Below are 14238 nucleotides of genomic sequence, written 5' to 3' on the forward strand. Positions count from 1 at the left end.
ATTAATACTCGACAAACAAAACACAACAATTGTGACACTCAACAAATAATAATAAAAAAGATACATTCCGAACATTACAAAATAAACAAACAAGACAAACTCAGTTCAGCAGCACAGATAAAACCAACAAGAATCAAGAAACTCCACAGCATAATCTATTCATGCCGCACTGCATGCTGGGTACCTTCATAGTACACATGTGAAAGTCATGAAATTATTAATCTGGAGTATACTGTAATTACACTGTATAAGTACAAATAAAAACATGTATGTACACAATAAGTGCACTGTATCAATTTATTAATTTAAATGTTAGCGCATAGTAGTTAATAACACTTAATATTGAATAGGTTTGTGTGAATTAATCACAAAACTTATTTTTCAATTAACAACTCCTTTCAAGTAGAAAATATAATCGGTGGTAACAGTGATCTGAACTCATTACCAGAATCTGAACAGCTGTCGTTGCAGATATGCAGGTCAAGACGGGAAATGAAAGTGTGGTAGGATGATTCTTTAACATCATGGAGGTCAAAATACTGGGCCAGTGTGCTGTGAGTCCCAACCGCTTCGGGTGGAGGAGGTTCAGTCCACAGAGAGTGGATCCCAGGAGAGGGAGGAGCAGTCTGGAGCACAAACACAACGAGACATAAACAGACACTCCGGCACTGTCTGAGTCATTTACAGGGAGCGGCTGCCGCAAGATGGGCTGCCCCTGGGTACACTTGGGATTTAATATATCTTATAGATGGCTTTTTTAACATTTACTTTGCTGTGCTGTTTTGTAATGACAATTTTATTTAAAAGCTTCACTAAAACCTTTGCCCAAAACCTGAGGCAGCTGCAGTGTAAGGCAAAGGGTTTTCTTTTCTTTTTGATCTTAAAATCTGAAGTGCCGATAGGAAGAGTATCTTATGAACCATTAAGTCGTCTTCATAACATTTTTGAGAGGAATTTAAAGGGTCGAGTGTGGCACCTGTAGTGTTTCAGCAGCCATGGTCTTCCTCTGCTGCGCGGACTTCTCCATGGCCTCACTCAAAGACTTGGCGTAGTGGATAATGGCCTTGAGCTGAGAGTCTGTCAGCACCCACAGCAGATCATCCAGTATAAAGAACAGCTTAGAGGCCAAGACATTACAGTCCTTCACCTGAGATGAGGAGGGTAGTAACGTCAGTACAGAATACATGCCGTTCCATTCTGATTAGGGCTGCAAGATATACTGACATAAAACCAATTATCACAAAACAGAGGCTGCGATTTAATTCAATACATATATATGTGCTGTGTTTTAAAGTGAAGCACAGTACTGTTTTCATTTACATGTCCATCTCATGATCCACAAAAATAAAAGCTCAATGGTTTAACATTTGAAGTTGAAGAAATTACAAACATAAATATAGCTGCAAGCAGCAATTACGGGGCCAAGCACAAAAATGGCACAAGAAGCCAGCCAACATGGCTGGGAGCATCAGACCAACAGCAGCAGTGAGCAATTAGAAAAAAAAGTTATTAGCATTTTTGTCAATTTTGTTATAACTTTTGACCACAAGGTGGCGCTGGTCTGGAACTTCTCAGGCTCCTTCAGGGCATTGTCCTGATGACCCATACCAAATTTATGAATTTTGGTCAAACCCATCAGAAGTTATAAGCAAAAATAGCCATTTTTCATATCTCCACTCCAGTAGGTGGCGCTGCGCCGAAACACTGTATGATGCCTCAGGTCATGATAGTGATTACACGTACCAAGTTTGGTCTGAATATGATAAAGCACTGAAGAGATGCAGCTTCAAGTGTCGTTTTTGCATCATGCCTCAAATTCTTTGCTCTGTTATACGAAAACGGTTTGACATATCGATTTGAAATCCATAACTTTTTGTCTGCATGGTCTGAAAATGATACGGTTCGATTTTGGTGAAAATCGGAGCAACGGTCCAGGAGGAGTTCGAAAAAGTATGTTTTTAAAGAAAAACAATATGGTGGACAGGAAGTTCAGCCAACTATAGCAAATTTGATATCCGTGTTCTCGGCATGACCCAAGGAATCTACTGAGACCAGTTTCATTACAATCAATATACAATAAATATATTCAAACGTTATTAACATTTTTGTAAATTTCATAATAACCTTTGACCACAAGGTGGCACTGGTCCGAAACTTCTCAGGCTCCTTCAGGGCATTGTTCTGATGACCCATACCGAGTTTCGTAACGATACTTGAATGCGTTCATAAAATACAGCACTTTAGCACAAAATTCAAAATGGACGACGGCCAAAATGGTTGAAATGGGAACACTGGATATCATTCGACTCAGCATGACTCCCTGAATCCAACGAGACCAAAGTTATGATTTTTGGACAAACCCATCTGAAGTTATAAGCAAAAATAGCCATTTTTCTTATCTCCGCACCAGTAGGCGGCACTGCGATGAAACGCTGCATGATGCCTCATGTCATGATTTTGATGAGATGTACCAAGTTTGGTCTAAATACGATAAAGCATTGCGGAGATACAGGTTCAAGAGTTTGTTTTGCATCGGAGCAACGGTCTAGGAGGAGTTCGAAAAAGTAGGTTTTTAAAGAAAAACAATATGGCGGACAGGAAGTTTAGCTGACTATGGCAAATTTGATATCTATGTTCTCAGCATGACCCAAGGAATCTACTGAGACCAGTTTCATTACAATTGGTGAATACAGTCAAAAGTTATTAGCATTTTTGTAAATTTTGTTATAACTTTTGACCACAAGGTGGCACTGTGCCGAAACTTCTCAGGCTCCTTCATGGCATTGTGCTGATGACCCATACCGAGTTTCGTAACGATACGCTGATGCGTTCGTAAATACAGCATTTTAGCACAAAATTCAAAATGGCCGACGGCTTAAATGGCCGATATGGGAAAATTGGATATCAATCGACTCGACATGATGCCCTGAATCTAACGAGACCAAATTTATGATTTTTGGACAAAACCATCAGAAGTTATAAGCAAAAATGACCATTTTTCATATCTCTGCACCAGTAGGTGGTGCTGCGCCACAACACTGCATGATGCCTCTGGTCATGCTTGTGATGACATGTACCAAGTTTGGTCTGAATACGATAAAGCGTTGCGGAGATACAGCCTTATGTCCATTTTCGCAAGCACTATGCACAATTCGTTCGCTTATTTTACGAAAACAGTTTGAGGAATTGACTTGAATTCCATAACTTTTTCTTGGCATGCTCTGAAGATGATCTGGTTAAATTTTCATGAAAATCGGAGTAACGGCCTAGGAGGAGTTTGAAAAAGTAGGTTTTTCAGAAAATTCAAAATGGCGGAAAAATTTTCATGGCGGAAAATGACGTCATAGGGTGCAATCGATTCGTCTTGACCCACGGAATTTTGTTTCTAGCACTTACGGTTCAAAAGTTATTAACATAAACATAAGTGCAAATTTGGACAGCTGGTGGCGCTAAAGGGATTGAGTTAGAGACTCCAAATTTGCTATGGACAAAGGTCAGACTGTCCTCTAACTGTGTGCCAAATTTCATAACTTTCCCGCAAGCGGTTCTATGGGCTGCCATAGACTTCAAGAGCGGAAGAAGAAGAAGAAGAATAATAAGCGTACGGAACGCCAACAATAACAATAGGTGCCTAAGCACCTTCGGTGCTTGGCCCCTAAATATTAGTATTGTAAATTTCACGTTGAACTATAAAATATTATTTTTATTTTTAAATGTGCCTATTTTAATGAAATTAATGAATTATTTTAAAAATCCTACAGTCACTGCTGGAAAGGGTTCAAATATGCAAAAATGCTTGAAAACTGATGAATCTGCAGGAGCTGGAGGATATTTCTGAAGAACAGAGCTCAGTTTAACTGCTCATAACAAACAAGAGACTCATGAACAACCATCACAAAACATAAAAACAGTTGTGGATCATCAGGTAACCACACACAGTATTGAGAATCAATGGTTCACATACTTATGAATGGGGTTATTTTAATTAATTCAGCTATTGTCTTGTGAACTAAATGCAAACATCTTTTATGTAAAATATCTTTCTCAGGACAGTACTAAACAAAAATAACATGCATTTTTTTTATTATCCCTCTTATTCTATTAAAATAATTCTCATTTTCACAGATTCTGCAAGGGGTTTACATACTTTTTCATGCCACTGTATGTTAGGTGATCATGTTGGTAATTTCTTTGTGCCATTTTGATCCTTTCTCATAAGGCTTGATGCTTGCAAATGCTTGAACAATGGATACTTGTTCAGTCGGTTCAGGCTGGCTTTGACGTGTGCTTTTGTTAGTTTTGATGGACATTGTCGACATGCATTGATCATACAGTTTTTTTATGGTGCTAAAACAGGTTTGTTGTATTGCCCCGTTTCATTGCAATAATCTCATTCACATCCTATCTCCTGAATCCAAAATACTCCAAAATCTTCTGAATTGAAATATAAATAAATTAATAAATAAAATTGCAGAGTTACACGATTTAGAAATTGCATGTGCTCAAATCGTGATTGTTTTGCGATTGCGATTAATTGCACAGCACTAGAATTTAGTGACCCCCGCTTACACTTGAGCAATAGGAACCTGACTCTCAAACCTAAATGGAATGGAAAAGTACAGGAAGGCCAAGAAAAATTTAAAAATCTGATGAGAAGTTTCTCAGATTTTCTTCTTTGAGAAACTGGAAGTGCTTAAAGAAGCCATTTTGTTCTGAAAATTCTTAAAACATTTTTTTTTTTTACATTTTGTGTACTTATTTCCTGTATTTTCTGTTTTTTTCTAATCACAATAAAGACCGAAAAATAAATAGGATGGTCATTAAATCAATGCTAAAACAACAAAGCTGGCGGTGGCCTAAGACTTTTGCACAGTACTGATGCCGATTCATATCGAAGAGGAATGGAAAACCATGGAACCTTTACAACCAGGCAAAAACCTAGGATTAGTTTAAAATGTTCTCATGTGACTATGACAAACATTTAATGAAGACGGTTTTTGTAAAGATTTCAAAATAATCAAAGGTGTACCCTGCGTTTGAGAGCGATGCGTATGCGTCCTTGGTTGGTAATGAGGCGCAGCGGTGTGCTGCCCAGATCCTGTTCGTCACTCTCAATCGCGTCCGCCTCTATGCGCAGGCTCTGCCAGTTGATCTCTTTGAACGTTAGGACCTGCCGGACACCAGAGTAGAAGACATTCCACTCAATAAAAACATGAACACAGGCAAGTCATGTCACAGGTACGGTCATGTAAATGTAAGCTTGGTGAACAATCATGGAGATTTTAGTTTTTCCACATTGAAGTAGAGTTTTAGCAATCCAAGGGCATTATCAAGATGGTAATTGAATGGACTTTGTTCAAAATAAAACAATTTTCCCATTCAAATCCATCTTTACTTTCTATTATTGTCATAACTTTTATTGCTTTTACATGTAAACTGTCAATAAATTACTGCGTAAACTATATGCAAGATTTAAGAAGGGCTGTATTTTTACTTACAACAGTAGTAGGGCTGCACAATGTTTGGAAAAAAATGGCATTATAATATTTTGATTTTCTGCAATACATATTGGGACATGAAAAAATACAGGGATTTTCACTAAATGGGTTTGGAAAATTAATCATTCTAGAATGATATAGGTGATTTTGGAGGGGAGTGCTTCTGCATAGAAAATAAAATGATAATAAAAAGCTGAAAGAATTGCCAACCATCCTTTAAAGGGATAGTTCAACAAAAAATGAAACAGCTGATGGGCCCCACTGACTTTCATATTATTATTATTTTTTCCATACTATGGAAGTCCATAGTATGTTTGGCCTATCAACTGTTTGGTTACCCATATTCTTCAAATTATCTTCTTTTGTGTGTGTTCAGCAGAAGAAAGAAATTCATGCAGGTTTGGAACAACTTGAGGGTGAGTAAATGATGACAGAATTTTCATTTTTGGGTGAACTATCCCTTTAAGGGATTAATGATTTGGGGAAAACTTTAAATTTGGCTGTTAATGAACAGAGTTATGACTGTTATAATAGACCACAATTTCACTGTGTTGTTGACCCATTCAAAAAGTCAATACAATAATAATTATTATGATTTTTATTGTGATTATCATGAAAATAATAATATACATTAAAGGTGCCGTAGAACGTCTTTTCAAAAGATGTAATAAGTCTAAGGTGTCCCCTGAATTTTTTTTTTGTAATTTTTTTAACTGCCTATTTTGGGGCATCATTAACTATGCGCCGATTCAGGCTGCGCGGCCCCTTTAAATTTCTCGCTCCCTGCCCTCCCGAGCTCTCAACTATAAGTGCAGTTATACAGTGCATAAACAAAGTTCACAAAGCTAATATAACCCTCAAATGGAACTTTACAAGATGTTCGTCATTCATGTTGCATGCATGCATCGATTCCTTTGAGTATAGTATTTATTTGGATGTTTACATTTGATTCTGAATGAGTTTGAGGCTATGCTCTGTGGCTAACGGCTAATGCTACACTGTTGGAGAGATTTACAAAGAATGAAGTTGTGTTTATGAATTATACAGACTGCAAGTGTTTAAAAATGAAAACAGTGACAGCTCTCGTCTCCGTGAATACAGTAATAAACAATGGTAACTTTAACCACATTTAACAGTACATTAGCAACATGCTAACGAAACATTTAGAAAGACAATTCACAAATATAACTAAAAATATCATGTTATCATGGATCATGTCAGCTATTATTGCTCCATCTGCCATTTTTTGCTATTGTTCTTGCTTGCTTACCTAGTCTAATGATTCAGCCGTGCACAGATCCAGACGTTAATACTGGCTGCCCTTGTGTAATGCCTTGAACATGGGCTGGAATATGCAAATATTGGGGTCATACATATTAATGATCCCGACTGTTACGTAACAGTCGGTGTTATGTTGAGATTCGCCTGTTCTCCGGAGGTCTTTTAAACAAATGAGATTTATATAAGAAGGAGGAAGCAATGAGTTTGAAACTCAACGTATGTCTTTTCCATGTACTGAACTCTTGTTATTTAACTATGTAGAAGTAAATTCAATTTTTGATTCTAGGGCACCTTAGAATAATAGAATAATATAGAATAATAGAAATATAATACTATTGTACAGTAAAATAAAAAGCATTTAACAAAAAATATTTTATAGTATAAATGCAAAATTCAAATTCTAATATTTACATATTATTTATTTACATTTTTTCAACATTAAACCCCTCAAGCTTTTATTTTGTTGGAAACTTGCAAGAAGCCATTAAAGCTTCTCCTTGTTTGGAAACAGGTTTATAAATGCATCTGTTTTAAAATCTAGTGAAATGGGTGATACGCATCACGTCCCCAAATGTGCCCAAGCGCACATGCAGAGATGGTGTTTGTGTGAAGCAGTAAATCAGGAACTGCTCGCAGTGCCGCGTTTAACTCTTAAACCCACAGTGCATACATACTTTTAATTAAGACTTTGCAGTTTGATAATTGCAGCCAATTGCGATTAAGATGTTACAAATTTTGATTTATGAACATTTATTTTATATTTACATATTGTGTATATAACAGTAGGCAAGAAAAATGCCAGACACGTGTATTAAGAAAATAGTGTCAGTTTTGATTTCATGTTGGCTAAGGAAACACACATTACATTCTGAGCATTGTGCCTTCTACTCCACTGACATCGCTGTGCTTCAGTGGGCGGCGTAACCCTGATGGCCACGGGCGGGCAGAAGCACAGCTCTATATTAAGAAAGAAGGAGAGGTCATCTTTGAGTGTAACATCCATCTTACATCTAACTGCATTACAGCTTGGGATAGGCTCATTTAGAAGATCTGGCAACCTGAATACTCTGTCCATATATCAAAATGATTGCTCTGATTTCATTACCTAATGCTGGACTGGAAAAGTAATTAAGAGGGGACTTCTCATGAGCATGTGCTTCTGTGAGCAGAGAAAAGCGAGTGAAAGAGGAACAAGTGGAGGAGAAGTGAAGTGTAGAAACACTTTGATCTGACAGCAGTTGATCTGTGCACTATGACTATGCTGCTTTTTGTCCCCTTTTGGATTATATAACCAATGCTATTTTCTTCCATAATGTGATTCACTTGCTCTTTAAAATGAAGAAACTGAAAGCTGTTTTAACACGGGTTTCACCTCTGGGTAACCCCTTTTAATGCCACAAAAACCTAATGAGGATATTTTTGCACTTCTTCAAGCTTAAAGGGTTAGTTCACCCAAAAATGAAAATGATGTCATTAATGACTCACCCTCATGTCGTTCCGAACCCGTAAGACCTCCTTTCATCTTCGGAACACAGTTTAAGATATTTTAGATTTAGTCCGAGAGCTTTCTGTCCATCCATTGAAAATGTATGTACGGTATACTGTCCATGTCCAGTAACGTAATAAAAACATCATCAAAGTAGTCCATGTGACATCAGTGGGTTAGTAAGAAGTTTTTGAAGCATCTAAAATACATTTTGGTCCAAAAATAACAAAAATTACAACTTTATTCAGCATTGTATTCTCTTCCGGGTCTGTTGTTCATCCGGGTTCACGACTCGGGTTCAGTGAACCGCAGCGCACTGCTGACGTAAGACGTTGCTGACGTGTTATCTGGTGCGCCAGAGTTTCGTTTACAGTCTGAGGGAGACGCACGCTGTATTCAAGCTATTTTTTAAAATGGTGCGTAAGTGTGCATGTCGCGGATGTCCTAATCGCCAAAAACAACGACGTAAAAGTGCATTACCAACGCTGACAGATGAAACGATTCAGTGGAATCAATTCAGTGGAATCAATTCAGTGGAAAGGATTCCGGAAGAGAATACAATGCTGAATAAAGTCGCATTTTTTATTATTTTTGTATAATTCATCTTATATAAAATCTATATAAGATGCTTCAAAAACTTCTAACTAACCCACTGATGTCACATGGACTACTTTGATGATGTTTTTATTACCTTTATGGACATGGACAGTATACTGCACATACATTTTCAATGGAGGGACTGAAAGCTCTCGGACTAAATCTAAAATATCTTAAACTGTGTTCCGAAGATGAACGGAGGTCTTACGGGTTTGGTACGACATGAGGGTGAGTCATTAATGACATAATTTTCCTTTTTGGGTGAACTAACCCTTTAATGAGTCAAAAGTGTTGCATAACCTCGAGTGCTTCTTCCAGCAGGTGTCGGACGTGTCAAACTGAGGGATCAGCGTTCCAGGACAGCCTAACATACATTGTACACACAAAACAGGTACTGCCATCTGTACTGTACCTCTCCTCTCTTAGGATGTGTAATCCGTGTGTGACGAAGGTCGGTCTTCTGCCATTTGGGATTGAGGCTGCAGCCCTGGAGCTGCCAAAGCTCGAAGGAAGCATGAAACGCTCGGGCCTGAACTTTAATTGTGATGGAGTTGATGATCACAGACATTCCTTCCACAACCTTCTCAGCGAAGCCGTACTCACTGCAGAGACAAGAAACAGACCGCAAACATCCGTTAGACAGAATGACTGGATTTGACCTTCAATCCAATGTCAGTGTTCACTAAAACCAAAACTTTTCAATAACTGAAATAAAATAAAAGAATTAGATGAAGAACTTACATTTTTAAAAAAAGTTGCTTTGGAAACTATCTGAAAATTTTAAGTTTAAAAGGTAGGGTAGGCAATTTCAGAGAGACAAGTAATAGCAAGCTAGCTTTGAAAGCACGAGATCCCACCCTCCCTTCAGAGCGTCTCTAAAGCCACGCCTCCTCCAAAATACATGAACACACACAGCAGAGTCTGCAAAGAGCCACAAGACGGCGTTAAACTACCTCATGTCTCAAAGCACATAACAGAATAACCTGACTGCTGCAGATTCATTTCGCCATTGATAGTGTTGACATAGAAAAAATAAATCCAAGTCTGAGGACAACAGCTCAGGGTAGAACATCCCAGGTTGCCATCTCATAATTTCGGTTACGATGCCGTGAACGCAGCATAAGATCATTGGGTAACACTTAATTTTAGAGTGCCGTAGTTACACGTTACTACATGTACTTACTATGGTAATAACAGTAAATTATGCATAATTACAAGTAACTAACCCTAAACCTAACCCTAACTGTAACTCTGTGGTAAGTACATGTAGTTTATTAATAGTACTCAGTACTTAATTGAGTAATTACAATGTAACTACAGCACTGCAAAATAAAGTGTAACCGATCATTGTTTTGGTTCAGGAGCAACTGTAAAAGGCGGCTGCTGTTTGTATGTGGCGTCCAGGGACTGTGTCTACAACTCTGCATAGCCTTACGAAATGCGCTGATGACGTGATGTCTGCATGAGCAGATGTGCGGAGATATGGAAATACATATGTTGACAGGCAGGTAGGACATCGTATCATTGCATTCGGACCAAATGCAATGATTGGACAAACATTTTTTGTTCCTGAGACTTCCACAGAAGATATATGTACATGTTTTAATATTTAGACCACTTCTATTATTGATTTCTATCAGCATGTGAAGAGAGTTTCAACTAGTATAACAAAAAGTGCTACCTTTAAGTGCTGAAATGATTAAAACTGAAATAAAAAATAAATTTGCTCCCTAAAAAGTCCCACAATGCACTATGAAAACCAGGGAGCATCGATGCTCACTATGTTCCACATTAATCACGTGAGCCAAGTCACCACACACAATGACACGTGAACAACAACAAATTATATTTTGGCATAAATATATATTGTTAGGCAGGTAACCATCTAGTTTACATAATCTAGCTAACAAATAACAGTATTGATGCTTGACTTAGCAAAATTCACTAATAAATCTAAGTGTCAATGTGCATGATGGAGAGGACATCATCGGGAGGTTTCACCACTCCCTGTATGATTTGTAAACCACTGTGTCATTTGTATACTAAAAGGAGGATGGCAGATCATTCTGACCTTTGGCCTGCAGTAATGGCAATTGGAGAAGGGCCGTTTGGGGGCCGCGGTTCCTCACAGGTTCTCATTTCAACTTCTACTTTATCCAGGAACTGCAAAAGGAGAACAGAATTCAGGCAGAATTCAATGGGTCAGAACTTCTGATGTACTGTCAGGTATTTGTTTCATTATGATTTACACTTCTTCAATGTAGGAAGCTAGGTAACACTAGCTATCTTTAACTAGTTAATCCAATGTATGAGATGTTGTAGTGGTAGAGCATTAATGCACAAAATAGATTCAAAATCTGTAAATTTCCAGGTCTGTTCCAAACATAAGCTTATAAAACAGCCATAACTTAATATTTTTTCAATGAAAACCATATTGTATCTGATAAATAACTTCTCATTAATGAGTTTAAGTGCAAGAATGTCAACATTTTGAAGGTTATTACCATGTTATTACTACATGTACCCCTTTTTATTAATTAAAAATTTTAAATTCTTTCAAACTTCACATTTTAAATGAACTACATAAAATCCCTCTGATGCAAGAAATCCTAAATAAAAAACAAATCATATTTACTTGCATAAACTTTCATTTTCAGATGAAAAAGATGATCAATTTATGGTGAAATGGTTTATCAATAGTTGTGCATAAACCAAATTATCTATGCATCTCATGTAGGTCAAAATGGATCTGAATGCATCATGACTGTTAAAATGTCACAGAAAGTCCCAGACTTATTCAACCTTCAATCATTTGCATTTACTTACTAAAGTAGTTCATTCATGCTCACATATTTTGCATATGTTTTTGCTTCAAATCAACTGCTATGGTTTTTTCAGATTAATCTCTGATGTAATGGGTTTGTTTCAATTCTAAAACTCCCGAAATGTCTATAGATAAGTTAACTGTAGTCCAAGCCACTGAGAAAGTTTGCAGTCACTGTTGCACTCTATTGGACCCACCTTAACAGAAGCTGTAACATTTGAGTGAAACACAAAAATAAAATAAGGTTGCATTTGCAGAAGTGAAAGGGGACTGGAGATCATATGATAGACATGGGGATGACAGAATGTGACTGAGAGAAGAATCATGATGCAAGAGGGGAAACAGAAGATTCTTACCAAACATATGGGACTGGTCTTCAACTTTGTCCATTGTATCTGACATGGAAAAAAAACAAACAAACAAAAAAACCCCACACATTTAACTACAGTTCTCCAAGCTATATATATGTTATTTGTGACCATTTCCTCTCGTGCACTACAGCTTGAGATTAATGATAATTCCTCCAGTTTTTCTCCATCCTACCCGTATAGCAGCCTTGTTGCAGTAAACACGGGTGACGGCCAGCCAGGTGGGCAGATCCAGCATGTTCTGCAGCACCTCCTCATCCAGCTCCAGGTTGGACAGCTGACCCTCTCCCTTCAGTGTGCTCAGGTTGATCTTATCTGGGGAGAGGTTCTTAGTGAACCTACACAAAGACGAAAACAAGCACTGATTGGTTAAATGATTTAAGAGTTACAAGTCTAGAGCTACAAGTCTACAAGTGTTCATGATAATTAAAAGGAAAAATCGTTTAAAAACACATGAACCAAGTTTTTAGAATAAGGTTTTGTAAGACTTTTACACCATTTTCAAGAAGAGTTTAATTTAAATGTTCATGTTCAACTTCCTTTAAGGCCCTGACATACTTAAAGTGAAATCGAACAAACAAAATCAGGCCAAAACAGTTTGCATCGAGAGTACGGCAGTTTGCCATAGCAAACTTTCTGGAAAAGATTACTCTGGCTGGTAAACACCTTCATTGTACCATTGGTCCGTGGTGATTATGTAATAGGTAGGTGTGGCTCTAAGGCTCCACCTTCTTTTACATTAAAATCTTCTCCAGTTCATTTCTTCTACTTGAAAACACTGGAGAGCCGCTTTATGGCAAAAAATGAAGTGGTAATTCTAACCAAAAGTGACACTGATAATATTTTTTTCATACTGTAAATCTTTAAAGCAATATATTATATAAAGTGGTATATAAATATAGATGGCATGACGTTACTGGAGTGCCGAATTGCAGAGCCCGTGCTTGATATGATCAGACACATATTTAAATATTCATCTAAACACCGCTCTCATCAATGTGGGCGGCATCGGGATGTTCGCTAACAGTATAACACTGTTCACGTATTTCAAACTTCTTTTTACCCCTAAGCGAGAAACAAAAAAGAACTTTGCCGTGAGTATATCGGCCCTTTAGTGTGTAATGATGAAAATTTACAAAGCACAAAGTCACTCCAAAAGGGAGTTATACTCTATACCAGTGCACACTTATTCTGAACTCCCTGAAACACCTCCATTGTAGTCTTGCGTTTTCTTCTGGAAACGAACATGTTACAATATTCCTCATTTAAATAATTCTCTCCCAAGGCATATGCAAAAAAGGGGGTGAGGCCTGGTTGAGTTAGTTAGTGGGGTGTTGAAAATTGTGATTATAGCAAGGGCTTGACATTTCCCAAACATTGATTCGCTCGAAGACATTAACTAATCACACACTGGTCCAGCTAACCAATCAGAGCACATGTGCTTTTCAAAAGGAGGGGCTTCACAGAGACAGGAACTAAACAGAGCATTACTGGCTGACTGGGAAGAGAGGAGCTGCAAATATGAGAAAAATAAAATGTTTTTTTGAATACTCAAGCATGAAAACCTATTCTACTCAAGCCAAAAACAAAATCAAGACTTTGAAAAAGGGCATACATTTCCCTTTTAATGACTCGAAAATGTCATGTGGTTAAACCATCAAGAAAAAGTAATAATTTATTTTCCTTGCACCTTAAATACGTTAAAACACATTTTAATCCTTTAAGGAGGGACAACAGACTACAGGCAAAAAAACTGTTTTTTCAGGCACCTGTCAATTTTGAGATTTTGAACTTTTTGGCTTTTCATAAAGTGTTTTTTCAGACTGGTGGAAAGAAAACATCCAAAATACACTTTTAAGTGTATGTTTTATACCACTTTATCTATTTGCGTCTATAAATTTCAATTACAGTAAATATCTTTAAAGGCCGTTTTCTCAAAATGAGTATTTTTTCTTGCTCTGAGTCAGATATCTGATATCTATACTTAAGCAGAACTTACATACACCAAACTTTACAGTTTTATTCCTATCTATATTCTGAAGGTTTTTACAGAGGGATTTGTTGATATATAATTTGCCGTATTTAATACAACATTTTATTCCTAAATTTTTTTTTTTTTTTCTGGCTGCTGATAGTATTTTCTGATTTATGGAGTGATAAAAGGAGATATCCAAAATTCCCTCT

The 14238-nt window shown here is 37.3% G+C and overlaps 1 protein-coding gene across 3 annotated transcripts in view; it reads right to left on the reverse strand.

Annotated features, from left to right (window-relative positions):
• bltp3a (bridge-like lipid transfer protein family member 3A) overlaps window positions 1-14238 on the reverse strand; it is a 54427-nt gene that overhangs the window by 26187 nt on the left and 14002 nt on the right. For 2 of the 3 annotated variants that reach the window (XM_067371887.1, XM_067371886.1), the window contains exons 2-8: window positions 12230-12392; window positions 12043-12081; window positions 10934-11025; window positions 9275-9464; window positions 5030-5170; window positions 977-1147; window positions 446-626 (exon numbers count right to left, since the gene is read on the reverse strand). In XM_067371887.1, coding sequence (XP_067227988.1) covers window positions 446-626; window positions 977-1147; window positions 5030-5170; window positions 9275-9464; window positions 10934-11025; window positions 12043-12081; window positions 12230-12392 — 977 coding nt within the window. Of the gene's footprint in view, window positions 1-445; window positions 627-976; window positions 1148-5029; window positions 5171-9274; window positions 9465-10933; window positions 11026-11497; window positions 11617-12042; window positions 12082-12229; window positions 12393-14238 lie in introns of those variants that run through there. The other variant, XM_067371888.1, reaches the window with a different exon arrangement.

The sequence above is a fragment of the Chanodichthys erythropterus genome, chromosome 20 (assembly GCF_024489055.1).
Source record: "Chanodichthys erythropterus isolate Z2021 chromosome 20, ASM2448905v1, whole genome shotgun sequence".
Taxonomy (NCBI): domain Eukaryota; kingdom Metazoa; phylum Chordata; class Actinopteri; order Cypriniformes; family Xenocyprididae; genus Chanodichthys; species Chanodichthys erythropterus.